The sequence below is a fragment of the Coloeus monedula genome (genome assembly GCF_965178545.1).
Source record: "Coloeus monedula genome assembly, chromosome: 26".
Classification (NCBI taxonomy): Eukaryota; Metazoa; Chordata; class Aves; order Passeriformes; family Corvidae; genus Coloeus; species Coloeus monedula.
Genome location: NC_138806.1, coordinates 3751315 through 3764148, shown reverse-complemented (window position 1 = coordinate 3764148; position 12834 = coordinate 3751315). Strand labels below are relative to the sequence as shown.

Below are 12834 nucleotides of genomic sequence, written 5' to 3'. Positions count from 1 at the left end.
GTTATGATAGGTTTATAAAAATTTTGTTTTAATCACACAAAACTGAAGTTTGTGATGAAGACTAAAGTCAACAGTTCCTCTTAAATACCAGGATGCATAAGACACTGCATTAGGCACTAGGCAGCAGCCAACATCAGTTAGAGTCTGGCAACAGAAGCCATTTAATACCTCCCTTCATTCTTTGTGGAATTACAGGCTTTTGCAATACATGTCATTCCCACTGACAGGTTACCCAAGGTTTCCCCCACCCCACCTCTGTACATCAGTAAACCTTGTGTATATTCCCACCAGAGCAGGGTTAACAATATTAGTGGCATCACAACCATCAAGAAAAGGACAAATTTCTATACAAGATTTTTTGCAAAAGTTGCAACAGGATTAGTGCATTACGACAGAACCGAGAGAAAAGAAGAGTTGGCATGCTGGAGTCCAACACAAAGAAAGACAACAGGCAGCTCGTTGGATGTACTATATTGACAAGATACTGATTGGTTACATGGAGAAACATACAATACAAAATACAGAAGAAACCAGTTTTGCTTCCCTCTGCCCCACCCCAAATACTCATCATTGATTTGGTCAATAAGTGGCCCAAGAGCCGGAGTTTGTCTCTAATGCTACAGTTTAGTGGTTGTTCTGGGCACATCGTACGGAATCAGCCTCAGCTCTTACAGACAGGGAACTTTAAACGCGTGTCCCAATATCCCTTTGTTTCCCATAGTGAACTACAGTGCTGTGGGACCTGGGTGCTGCTGGCCTCACCCGCGGGACGGCCACGCTGGCTGGGCAGACACCAGGTCCTGCATCCACCACCACCAGGAAGAGGGAAGAGCAGAAGTTCATATATTAAAAAAGTGACTTAAGACTTAGAATTGAATTAGTATTTGTACAGAAAGGTGCAGGTGGAAGAACTCCCTCCAGCCTATGATCAGAAAGGGATGGAGAATCACAGCGGCGCCGGCAGCAGCCGCCCTACGGTAAGTGCGATCGTTAGCGTGGGTTCCAGTCACGTCCTCCAAGGGCTCGCGGGCCGGAGCAGCCGCTCAGTTGCTGCAGCACTGGCTTCTGCTCGGCTGGCTGCTCTCCTGAAGGTCCACCACCCGATTCCTGCCTGGGCCACCAGGAGCATTCTGAGGTTCATTTTTTGGCAGTTTCTTGGCTAGAAAGAAACAGGAAGTTAGTAGGGTCCTCTAGAGAGGCCGACCTCCTCCCACTGCACACCCCAGGCTGGAGCCCTCGCCACCAAAGGAGTTTGGGATAGGACACTGCCAGCAGCACTGCATGGCAAACCAACCCATCCTTGGCTCTGGCTGGGATCAGACCTGCTCACACCTCCATCACCACCCCGGACACAGGGAAAGGGAACCAGCTTTCCAAGGCTAAGGCTCCACACACTTGGGGAATGACCAATCACATCAGTGTTGCAAAGTGGACACCTGCCCCAGTAAGAGCCATCAGCCCTGGCTGACACAGGACCCCCTTGGGCTGCAGTGCTGGTGCTCAGAGCTACCCCAGCCCTACCCACAGGCTGTTACCTATTGCCATGAAGATTTCATTCACATTCATCGCTGTCTTCGCCGACGTCTCCATGAACAGCAAGCTGTTGTCATCTGCATATGTTTGTGCATCCTACAAACAATCACATCAGAGTGCTAAAGGCACCCTGCCAGAAGGCCCAAGCAGACTTCATGCACTTCACTTGTCAACACACTAACTACTGGAGAAATGCTATGTCCCACTTCAGGCCAGAAATTCACTCCCCTATCCCAGACATCCCAGGGACACGCTCGACCAGCAGCCCTGCACAGCCAGTGTCCCACAGCTGAGCTGGGGCACAGCCTGACTGGGCCACATGCACATACGGTGCCTGGTAGTTGGGTCAGCTGGGAGTGTGCCACCCATTGCAAGAGCACCACAAGCAACCCTTTGAGAGGGTTGGGTAAGAACCTCTCCCGAGCGCTTGCCTCAGATGAGGTAAGAGCTGTGAAGAGCAGAGAACAAGCTGGGAATGATTCCTCATGTGTCTCGTACCCAGAAGATGCTGTTTCACACCCTCCAGACATCTCCACATGAGTGAGGCAGCAAAGGAGACTGAGGGGACAGGAGTTTATGCTCTGTGGGCCTCCTCCTCCACATTCACTGGGACTTTCACCAGCCAAGGCCGTATGTGCTACGACAGAAGTAAGGGAAGGGCAGGGCACAGACCCTGCTCAGTGGCATCCTGCAGTCCTCAGCATAAAACCTCACTTTCACTCCCTCAAAGCATATTTTACATAGTCACCACGTCCCTCATTTAAGCAAAAAGATTCTTTCCTGACCTGCTTAGGTAACAACTTCTCTGGATTCCCACTCACCTGGAAGTCCACAGCTCTCTTGGTAGCAAGGTCTGCCTTGTTTCCTGCTAGTGCAATTACAATATTGGGGCTAGCCTGCCTCTGCAACTCTTTCACCCAGTTCTTGGCTCGTACAAATGTGTCCTGGAAGCAAACAGGAGGCAGCAGTCAGGAAGGGCAGCCGTGTAGGAATCCACAGGGCAGATATGATTAGAGCAAGGCTTTCCTGTGAGAAGTGTTCTGCCTCTGCAGCACTTGGCAGCAGGATCCTTTATCAGCTCACAGCCTTGGCCAGAGCTGAGGAAGAGGCCATGAGCAGTTTTCAAGAACTTGGCACCCACAGCCGGGTACCTGCAGGGCTCTCACCCAGACACGCTCCCAGGGCACCGGGAGCCTCCTGGCAGCCCCCCAGCCCTGCCCACACTCACTGTGTTCGTGATGTCGTAGACCACGATGGCTGCCTGAGCCCCCCGGTAGTACATGGGGGCCAGGCTGTGGTACCGCTCCTGCCCCGCTGTGTCCCAGATCTCAAACTTCACTGTTGTGTCATCCAGACACACTGTCTGTGTTAGGAAGGCAGCTGCAAGAGAAGAGGGTTTGCCTCAGCTCCAGCAGGACAGGGCACAGAGCCAGCACAGGAGCTCAGAGCAGCTCTGCTGCCACACGAGAGCGAGCTGAGCCCTGCAGAGGCCAGTGCCACTCACTGTGGCAGCTGCAGCTCTGCTGTATCACACTCCCTGCTCACAGGAACCAAGAACCACCACACAGTGACAGGAAGGTGGCCCAGAGGGCCTAGGCAGCAGTCAGCCTCTGGAGCATCCACACTGCCAGACCCTCCCAGCAGTCCCTGACAGGGATCACGCAGTCCACGTGTGGCACCACCAAGATCAGACCTGGGGAGCACCAATAACAGCACCAAACTCAGCCCAGTTACACCACACTCCTCAGATTAGTAACTGGTTGTTTTCTTGTCCCAGTGAGTCTAACACCACATGTTACACCCAGGACAAAGGCACCAGCCTCGGATATGGACTGAGGCAGAGCACAGCCCTCCACAGAGGAGCAATAGGCCCTGTTTGCCAGTAAGCCACACTTAACAGCTGTGCTTACTCCCTGCACAGGTCACAGAGGGACAACTCAAGCCTTTTCTCAGGACACCCCCCTGGTATTGCTGCTCAGAGACCCATGTGCCAATCAGCCTTTGGCTGATTGGTGACACTGTGCTAATGATTTCAAGCTAAAAAACTACTAGACCTGAAAGCACTGTGGAAATAGTTAACAGTATCAGGCTAGAAACAGCCCCAAAATCCCAGGTCATGGTCTGAAAAGATAATTAAGGGCTATAAACCAAGCTGAAGGCCTCAGTACTCATTAGTAGCTGGAGTTGAGGCACTGGAAGTGAAGCCTCAGAGGCAGAGTGCAGGGTTGCCAAAGCGTTATTCTCTGCTATGCTGATCCTCACACCAACAAACAAATTGCAAACCAAGAGTTAAAGCATTAACTGTTTGGCTCTATTTATAGCAAAAATCCCAGACCAGACCAAAATAGCCAGTCTTGCTTCTGACACCCCAGACTGTCCCAGCAAGGTCAGCACCTCCTGGCCACAGGCATCTGGAACTGGCACTCACCTCCAATCGTGCTCTCCTGGTACTCGTGGAACTGCCCCTTCACAAAGCGCAGGACCAGGCTGGACTTCCCCACCGCTGACTCGCCCAAGAGAACAAGTTTAAACTGGCAGATTTTGTTCCCAGCAGCTGGTCCATTCGGTCGGGCAGCTCCACCTCGACCTGCCATTGTGGTCTAAGTGCAGGAGTGCCGAGAGTTAAGGATGCTGCAGGTTCTGCACTGGGATCCACCTGTAGGCAGGTTGCAACTGGAAGAGGTGGTCAGAGTTAGTGACACGCTCAGGGACCAGCTGTACCAGTTCTAGAGGGTGGTTTGATCTGCAGCCACCATCAGCACAGACCGGTGGCGGTTCCTTCCCACAGTGGAAAGTTATCAGCTGCAAGCACCACAGGGCAGTTCCTGCCAGGCAGCAGCCCCTGCAGCAGGATGTCAGTCTGCAGAGCCTCCCTGGAAAAGAGGTAATGGTAATACAAGCTCTCCTCCCCACCAGTGGGCCCTCCAGCACTTCCACCATGTGTGGATGTTGCACACGCCTTGCTGGGGTGAGGCAGGTAAGGAGCACCCAGCACACAATGGGTGTTATTAGAGCTTTGTCTACTCAAACAGCAATTACTCAGTTCACAAAGGTAACTGAGGTTGACCTTTAGCTCCTTCCTCCTTTCCCGAGTTCACAAGGAAGCGACTTCAGACTGTCAATGCTATACAGAGCCATCCCAGTGCCACACTGGCAGGAGGCAGCTCTGCAGGTCACAAGGCATTTGGACAAAATTAATTTCTAAGCTGTTTGTCCTAAGGTGCTTACACCACGACACTCTGCACCTCTCAGCGGGCCCAAGGATGGCCCTGGAGCCAGGCAGGTGGTCTGCTAGAGGGGAGGCACCTGAGGAGGTGCCCACCTCAGGAAGCACCTGACAGCAGCTGCTTTTGGGCACAGGCTGTCCCCTCAGAAGCTGATAGCAGCTCCTCCTCCCACCCCTGCTGCACACCAGGAATCACCACCCAACCTGATCCAAACAGAGGCAGCACCTAATGCTTCCCACACCCATCCCACTGCCTTAACACCCTTATCCTACAGCATTCCAGGCCATCAGGCTACTGGCCACGCTCCTCACACGGACTGTTCGAATCCAGCATGAACAGGCAGCATCCCCTGGGATCAGCACTGCCAACCACTCCTCAGCACCAACCTCCAGAGCAGTGCAGAAGCACAAAACTATGGCAGGAACAGCAGGAAACATTGATTTGCATCCAGAGTTACCCACAAGCAAATCCCAGGGCCTCCCTAAGCACTAAGCTCTGCTGCCTGCAGAGAACAGGAATCCTTTCCAAGTACACAGTTACAGATTTAGGCACATTTCCTGTACCCATCACAACTCCCACTTCCCTGTGGATGATAAATGCTACAGCTGATTGCATCTGCTCTGGATCACCACTTTCCCTTCTACTCTCCTAACACAGGCTGCTTGTTGGAAGAAAATGCCCCAAAAGCCAACTTCTCCTTGTTCTGAGAGTATCCCCAAAGAAACTCTGTGTACATCCTGCATTTTCCCAGCAAATATAAGATATCCATGAATAAGAAGTTCAAAGCAGGTTGAACTGGAGCAGAGTGTCCTGTGAACAAGGCTCAAGCCTACTCAGCACAGAGGAGAGTTTCAAACAGCTGCTTTCCAGGGCAAAGCCTGTCCAGCTGTGACTGCTTGAGGTTACTTTAACTATGCCTCAGGTTTAAACAATTCCACAGTTTGATAGGGAACCTCCAGCCGTTTCAGAGCTACTCTGGAGCCCATGAGTGCCAGCAGTTGGAGAACCTCAGCAGCTTGCAAAACACAAAGCAATTGAGCATACGCTGACCTAGAGACATTTCACCTCAAATTGCTCTGACCAGGAGGCAGTCAGACCAGCTGTTAAGCCAGTACCAGTCACCAGAGCTGGCAGGTAGGACAGAAACCAAGCAGCAGAACTTCTGAGTGCTGTGGGATGTTTCAGGAGCCAGAGCTGTGAAGCCATTGCTCTGAGTCCAGTCTTGGGTTAAGCAGCAAAGATACTGTAATTCAGAGCTGGGTCCTTGTAAGCAGCACTGTCAGGACCCCCCTCCCCCTTCTGAGGAAGGGCAATCACTGTTTGGCAGGATGAGAAAGCTTGATACAAAGCAAACCAGCAATTGGCTTTGCTGGACAGTGAGGGAGCAGTGTTTGTTGCTCAGGCCAGGAGCAGCTTGGTCACTGCCAGGTTCAAGAGGCTCAGCAGGAGCTCTGCATCTCTACCAGCCTGAAGAGGCTTCTGCCTTCTAGAGTTTCCCCTCTAAACAGAGCTTGCAAGGGAACAGCTTTGGTTTAACCTTTTATTTATAATTCCCTGAGCAGTTTGTCAGCTCTGCTGCTGCTCCAGACCAACATGCTGCACATTAAACACTCTGTGAATCACGGTGTCTCTGAGTTATGGCCTCCTGAAATCTGATAGCAGTGATTCCCAGAGCAAAACAAGGCAATGAGCTTGTTGATATCCTCAAGTCTTAGCCTGACCTATATTTCGCAGATCTTGATGCATTTTGCCATCTGGTTGTGCTACATGAACTCCAACAGAATTAGGTGAGCACATCTATGTTGAGCTCATCATGGACAGCCACTGGCCAGTGCAGGCAGGGCAGCAGCCAGAGCCTTGACTGCTCCAATTATGGAGAACCAGATCATCATCATCTAAGAGTGGTTTGAAGTTTGGATGCAAGATTATATGACTTCATGTTCACACGAGAAGTTGCCATATCTTTCAGATGATTGAGTGGAATTTACAGACCCTAACTGGTCACTGAGGGCCTCAGGCTAAGGACATACCCGAGACCTGGAGGACCAGCTGATGGTCACGGGAAGAAGCAAATAACTGAAGGAAGTGGCCACCAATGCTGCAAACAGCGAGTGGGCTCCATGGCAGGACAGGCACTTTCTGCCCATGCCAACATGTTTGAGGATTCTGTCTGACATGCTTGTCAGACAGAACTCAGCTCTGCAGAAGGAACAGGTGGCTGAACTACACAGCCTGGACCTGTGCTAGATCAGCTTACATCCACCAGTGGACACTGGCTTGAGGAACAGGGAATGCTTCCTGCTGTATGAAGCCATTTCTGATGTTTGGGGAGCTGTTCATCCCCCCACCTCTTCCAGCAGAGAACTGGGCATTCACCCCTCCCTGCTCCCCACGAGAACCCCAGCACTGACACTTGAGCCACAGGTCAGGCAGACCAAAATAACCACAGTGATACCACACGGACAAGGGAAGGCAGCTAAAGTCCCAGCTTGTCATGCTAATTCCAGCAGCCAAGGCCATGAAAAGGAAGGGCATGGTGGGGTACTCATGTAATCAAGATTAACAAGCATTAATGTTCCTACTAGTTTCTTTTAACTAGTGAAACCCAGCACTTGGGAGATCACAAGACCCATGAAAAGGCTTGTGCTGGTTTGTTTACCTGCCCTACCCACCTCCTGCTCACTGAAGCACACACAGGAGCTCTGCATCCCACAGCAAAAGCACTGATTTTTTTTATTGTAAACTCTTAACATAGTCTCTTGTTTGCTTTGAGATCAAAGTCAAGTGCCAATTCCTGATGCTGTCCTACAAGTGAGAGCTCCAGGTCTATCACTTCTGCAGTTTGTGCTCCTCCAATCCCTCCCCTGCCTGCCAGGGTTTGCTGGAGGGGGCTGTACACAGCCAGGAATATTAAATTCAAGAATCTGAGTGCCCTAAATGAGAAAGCACATGCCATGGCTGCTGCACTCCCTGCCTGCCCAAGTGCAAGGCCATTCTCCAGAGCTCTCGGGATGCTGGGGAATAGCACCAGAACCCATTTCAAACAAACCTACCCAGGACAACAACCCAAATCTCCACAGGGGAATTACTGTCAGATCCCCATGTTAACCCCTGCAGGAGACCCCACCACAGGGAAGCTGCTCATTTAAGGTGTCAGAAGTTAGAGAATCTGATATTTTTGCCCTCTGTTCACCCAGAAGCAAGGACTACTCTGAAAGCTGAGGATATTTAGAAACCCAATCCTGAAGACTCTGGTTACCCAAAGGACTGCTGCTGCTCTCGGCTATGCAAGGAGTTGCTTCACTGGGGATTTGTTGGCTTAGAACCAAAATATTCAAGACAAAAGCCCCAGTGAAGTATTTATCTTGTTAAATAGCTGACAGCGTTACATGAATTCCTTGGCAAAGGAAGCCCTGAAGTTACCCAGTGGTTTTGCTTCACCTCACACTGCACGGGCAGCTGGCCCGCACTGCTCTGCTCTCCCCAGGGCTGCACAGTCAGCTCCAGGACATGGAGCCAGGAGCAACTTCCATGAGCAGGACCAGCAGAAAGTGTGGGTCCCACCAGAACCACACAAGGACCACACTAACCCAGGCTAGCACAGCATGGAACATCAACCTAATATTCCAACTCATCAATATGATTAGTAAGAACAAACTTCCAGAGCCTGACTGCAGGAAGGTCCAGGCAGCAGAAAAAGGAGGAACAGATCCAGCAGTTATAGGGGAGATGAACAGGGAAACAGACTCAACCTACAGACCTCAGCCCCATCAAGTCTGATGGGTTTCATTCAATACTTTACCTTCCTACCTTTTCCCTCCCCAAAAATGAGCCCTCAGTGTCCTGATCAGCACAGACACAGTCTGGAGCTCAGGAACTGCTCTGAACTGGGCCACTCTCCACTGCAGCTGGCAGGAGCTGCACTACAGCCCTAAAGTGCAGATTTACAGACCCAAATCAGCTCGGACTCCTATGGCTGTGACTAACTCATGATAGTGTAACAACTTCTCTGTGCAGTCCCATGTCCAAGACTCACAAAGATTTGGACACGCTCATCTAAATTTAGAGGTAAATAGGATTTCTATTCCAAAATTGAACTGCTCATTCAGCTACAGCCCTCAACAAGTCTAGGAGACCCTGTAGTACCAGCTCCTTCTCCTGTTGACACACACATCTGTTTCCTGACATCCATGGCCTCTGGAGCAGCCCCAGCAGTCAGCTGTTTCCCAAAGCAGCTTTTCCAAAACAACTCTGTCCTCAGAGATTTCAAGGCCACCACCCTGCTGTTACAATCCCTCCGGCACAGACTTCTGCAGAAGAATTTTACATCACCTTCATCTCCCAGTAGCTGCCCACTAGCTCTAGGGAGCAAAGCCTCCACATTCCCTGTCCCACAGTAGCTCTGTCTTGAAGCTCTCACCCACTCTCAGTTATCTTTGGCACAGCAAGGCTGGAGGAGCAACCCATGGATGCAGCCTGGACTGACTCAAATGGAACAAAAGCGTCAAGGTTTTAATTCTTCAGCCAAGGTTCTTTAACTCCTCTTCCTGACACTGACCCCTGTTCAGACACCCTCAACAGACACAGCTTCACTCTGACCAGACACTCAGCAATGCATGCCTTGGATAGCACCCACTATTCAGTCAGCAAGAAGGCAACATCAGCAATGCAAAGCAGCAAACTGCCACCTGCACTGCAAAAAATCTGTGACCTTCAGAATATCTTTCCCAGACTGCACAAAGATCTCCTGCCTCAAGGAGCTCCTTATTTGGAGTGCTACCAAACCAAAGCAAACATGAAAAACAGTGTTTTCTTATCTGTTTATGCAGAATTGCTCCAGCAGCTCAGTCCTGTGCTTCAGGGGAGGACAGTATTCCCTCTGGAACTCAGATGAATTTTATACCTCCCCAGTACTGTCACATCCAGGAAGGCTCTCTGTTTCTGGCCAGTGTCTGGAGTGATTTCAGTGTTATTCTGACAACTTCTCAGGACTTGCATAAGAGGCTGCAAACTTCATACCCCAAGGGAAGAAAACAGCTGACTCCAACATTTCTACATTCTATCCTCTTTTAAGTCTGCTGACAGGAATACTCTGGGCTACACCCACTTCATTAGAAACGTTCCCATTTCATTTCCTGTGTCTGAAAACGCTTGGCATTCCTTCCCCCTCCCTCCTCAGGGAGATGCCATGACCACCATCCACTAACTGTGCAGCAGCTGAAGAAGTTTAGATCCAGAGTTAATGACTGGCAGGGCCTAGAACAACCCTCGAGCTGATCCCTCTTGAGATGCAGAAGAGCTTTGCTGTGATGGAGATAATCCCACATCTCAGCACAACAATTAGGTTTGGCCAAGCACACACACGGCCAGACAGTTCCTTTAGACACTGCTCAACTCATCACTGGTTCCATAGGAAAGCAAAGTGTATTCTACTAATGCAAAACTAGATAAATGTTTTATCTTACTACATTCGTATCCACACGCCAAGCCAGCCTTTCCCTTATGCTCTCCAGTAATTCAAACCCTCTCTGGGAGTCCATCTCACCTTGCCTGGGTTGTTCCATCAGCTGAGAGGCACCAGCACCTACTTACAGAGCCTACAGGGACCCTCCCCCCCCCCCCCCCACTGCCTGCACCACCTGCAACCAAATGCCACCCAAATCAGCCAGAGCATCTTAAGAGGGAAGCAGATTTTTGGTCTGAAAGTATAGACTGTTCCAGCAAACTATTATGGCTCATGAGGAGTCTGAAGTGATTTCAATGCTGAAACCCAGGTATGACCCCAAACATTCCTGTCCTCAACATCCCAGATCCAGCCAGGCTCATGCTTTACTTGCTCACCTCACCCCAAGAACGCATCAAGATCAACATTATCTTGTAGCTGCCTACAGGTACTATCCTGGATTCTTAGCCTTTTCCACCCATAGTTCTTTCACCTTATTATCCAGGTGAGTGGAAAAGAAATGTAAGAGACTTTCATAGTCAAGGCAGTAGTGGACATTAGCGGGATATTTCCAGGAAGCTCAATCAGACAGCATGGCATATCAAGACAACTGGATTAAATTTGCTTTTTTTGGCCCCGGTTAAGGCTCAGAGCCAGCTCAGGAGCCCCAGTAGAGCACAGGCCCAATGTCAGGCTGTAAACAGGGCAGCTCAAGTGTGCTGACCCTCCACACAAAAAGCTAAGAATAGCAGATGCAAGTTGTTCCACACCAGACTTAAAATAGTCCCTCGGCATATTCCCCTCTCCAACTTCCTTACAGGTTTGAAAACAGCCAAGGTCAGAGCTCCAACAGCCACTTTTGAGGGCAGCAACTAAAGATCAGCTGGGCCAGGGTCAGAGCTGGGCTGGGCTCCTTGCAGGGTCACAGCACCACTCACAGCTCCTGCCCAGCCCCAGGAGCTCTGGCAGCACCTTGAGCATCACCAGGAGTAAGGTCCGAGCAGTTTCCCCAGGATATAGCAGGGCAAACCTGCTGCTCACACTCACACCCGCACTCCTGGTGCAATCCCACCAGGATCCCACATCGACTGCACTCCCAGCTCATACACCAGGGTCTCTCCTGCTGTGACAGAGATCCAAGGACAGCCTTGCTCCAGATTCCCTTCCAGACAAGCCACAAATTGTCCTCGCAGCCCGTGGGCCTTGCTCAGGGCCCTACAGCACCATGTGTGCTCCTTCACAAGGGCCCTCGAGGGGCACAGGGCTGTGCTTGGCACCAGCAGTGACCCAGGACTGTCTTCCCTATTTATTTGCAGCAGATCAAGTCACCTCCCTCATTTCAGCAGCTCCCGGGAACTTAGCTGGGCTTCCCAGCACCCGGAGTGTCTATTCCCACCTCAGAGGCTGAGCAACTATAACCAAACATGATCCCACCACGATAACCACTTCTGTCCTGGCACCACACCTTCCCCAGTCCCATTCAACTCCCAGTTAGTCACGGCTGCGAGGAACGGGAGCTGTGCCCCAGCCCCCGGACAATCACACGGTACCGGCCGCAGGTGCTCGTCCCCGCTGTCCCGCGAGCCGCTCCTGCTCACGGCCCGCCCGGGAGAGCCTGACCCGAGAACCCACAGTGCCGCCGGGACCCCTCCCAGCCGGGCTCCTCTCCCGTTACCGCTCACCACACACCGGTACCACCAGGCCGGAGCTGCCGGTGCCCCGCGGCAGCGCCGCTCCCCCGCCTCGCACGACACGCAGGGCCCCGCTGGGCCGGCACACAGTGAGAGAACAGGGTACCCGCCCGCCCAGAGTCCCCGCCCCGCCGGTGGCGGAGGCCGTCCGGTCGAGCCCCAGCATCGCCCCGCCCGGCACAGCGGCGCCACCGAGCCCCCGCTCCACTCCCGCCACGGGGCCCCCGAAGCGGCGGGGCCCGGCTGCCACCCTCGGCCGGGCGAGAACCCAGGGAACGGGCCCGCACCCTTGGGCCGGGCCCGGCCACCTCGGGGCGAAACGAACGACCGCGGCCCCACTCACCGCCCGCAGCGCCGCTCCCGCCGGTGCGTCTCGCAGGCTCCGGCCCTCACTTCCGCCTTTACCCGTTCCGCTTCCGGACCCGACCACCCCGTTCCGCCCCCCGCTCGCCGGCCACTGGCAGACACAGCTGCCAATCATCCTAGCCCCGCCCCTCCCGAGCCCCGCCCCCGGGACGCCCCGCCCCCGGGACGCCCCGCCCCCGGGACGCCCCGCCCCCGGGACGCCCCGCCCCCGGGACGCCCCGCCCCCGGGACGCCCCGCCCCCGGGACGCCCCGCCCCCGGGACGCCCCGCCCCTGTGCGCTGGGCGTAACGTCATGGCGCGCCCGCAGAGACTGCTGGGAGTTGTGGTCTGGGGCGGCCCCGGCGCGACCGGGTACGCGAGGGACTCGGTGCGTACCCGGACAGGGCGGGGCGGCCGCGGGCAGAGACTCAGCGGAGCCGGGGCTGGAAAAATAGAGCCTTTATTTCTCGGTGTTGCGGGGAGTATGGGAGAGGCGGGGCGGAACAACACGAACTACAGCTGCGGAGGGGCGGCAGCGGCCGTGACCCCCGGGCAAACCGGAGACCCTCCCGGAGATCCTTTCGGATCCCCACC

General features: G+C 53.2%; 1 protein-coding gene across 3 annotated transcripts; it reads right to left on the bottom strand.

The window, feature by feature from the left end:
* Positions 1-454: 454 nt before the first annotated feature.
* Positions 455-12292, bottom strand: RAB5C (RAB5C, member RAS oncogene family). Of its 3 annotated transcripts, none has more exons than XM_082297574.1 (6): positions 12238-12292; positions 3962-4206; positions 2762-2913; positions 2355-2477; positions 1536-1629; positions 455-1159 (listed from the first exon to the last, which is right to left on the bottom strand). In XM_082297574.1, exons 2-6 carry the CDS (start codon positions 4125-4127, stop codon positions 1044-1046), a joined length of 651 nt encoding a protein of 216 aa, XP_082153700.1. In that variant the 5' UTR covers positions 4128-4206; positions 12238-12292; the 3' UTR covers positions 455-1043. The 3 variants fall into 3 exon arrangements, with proteins under 3 accessions (XP_082153700.1, XP_082153701.1, XP_082153702.1); XM_082297575.1 differs by lacking the exon at positions 12238-12292 and adding an exon at positions 11893-11936 and having other exon boundaries at positions 3962-4406; XM_082297576.1 differs by lacking the exon at positions 12238-12292 and having other exon boundaries at positions 3962-6799.
* Positions 12293-12834: the final 542 nt, after the last annotated feature.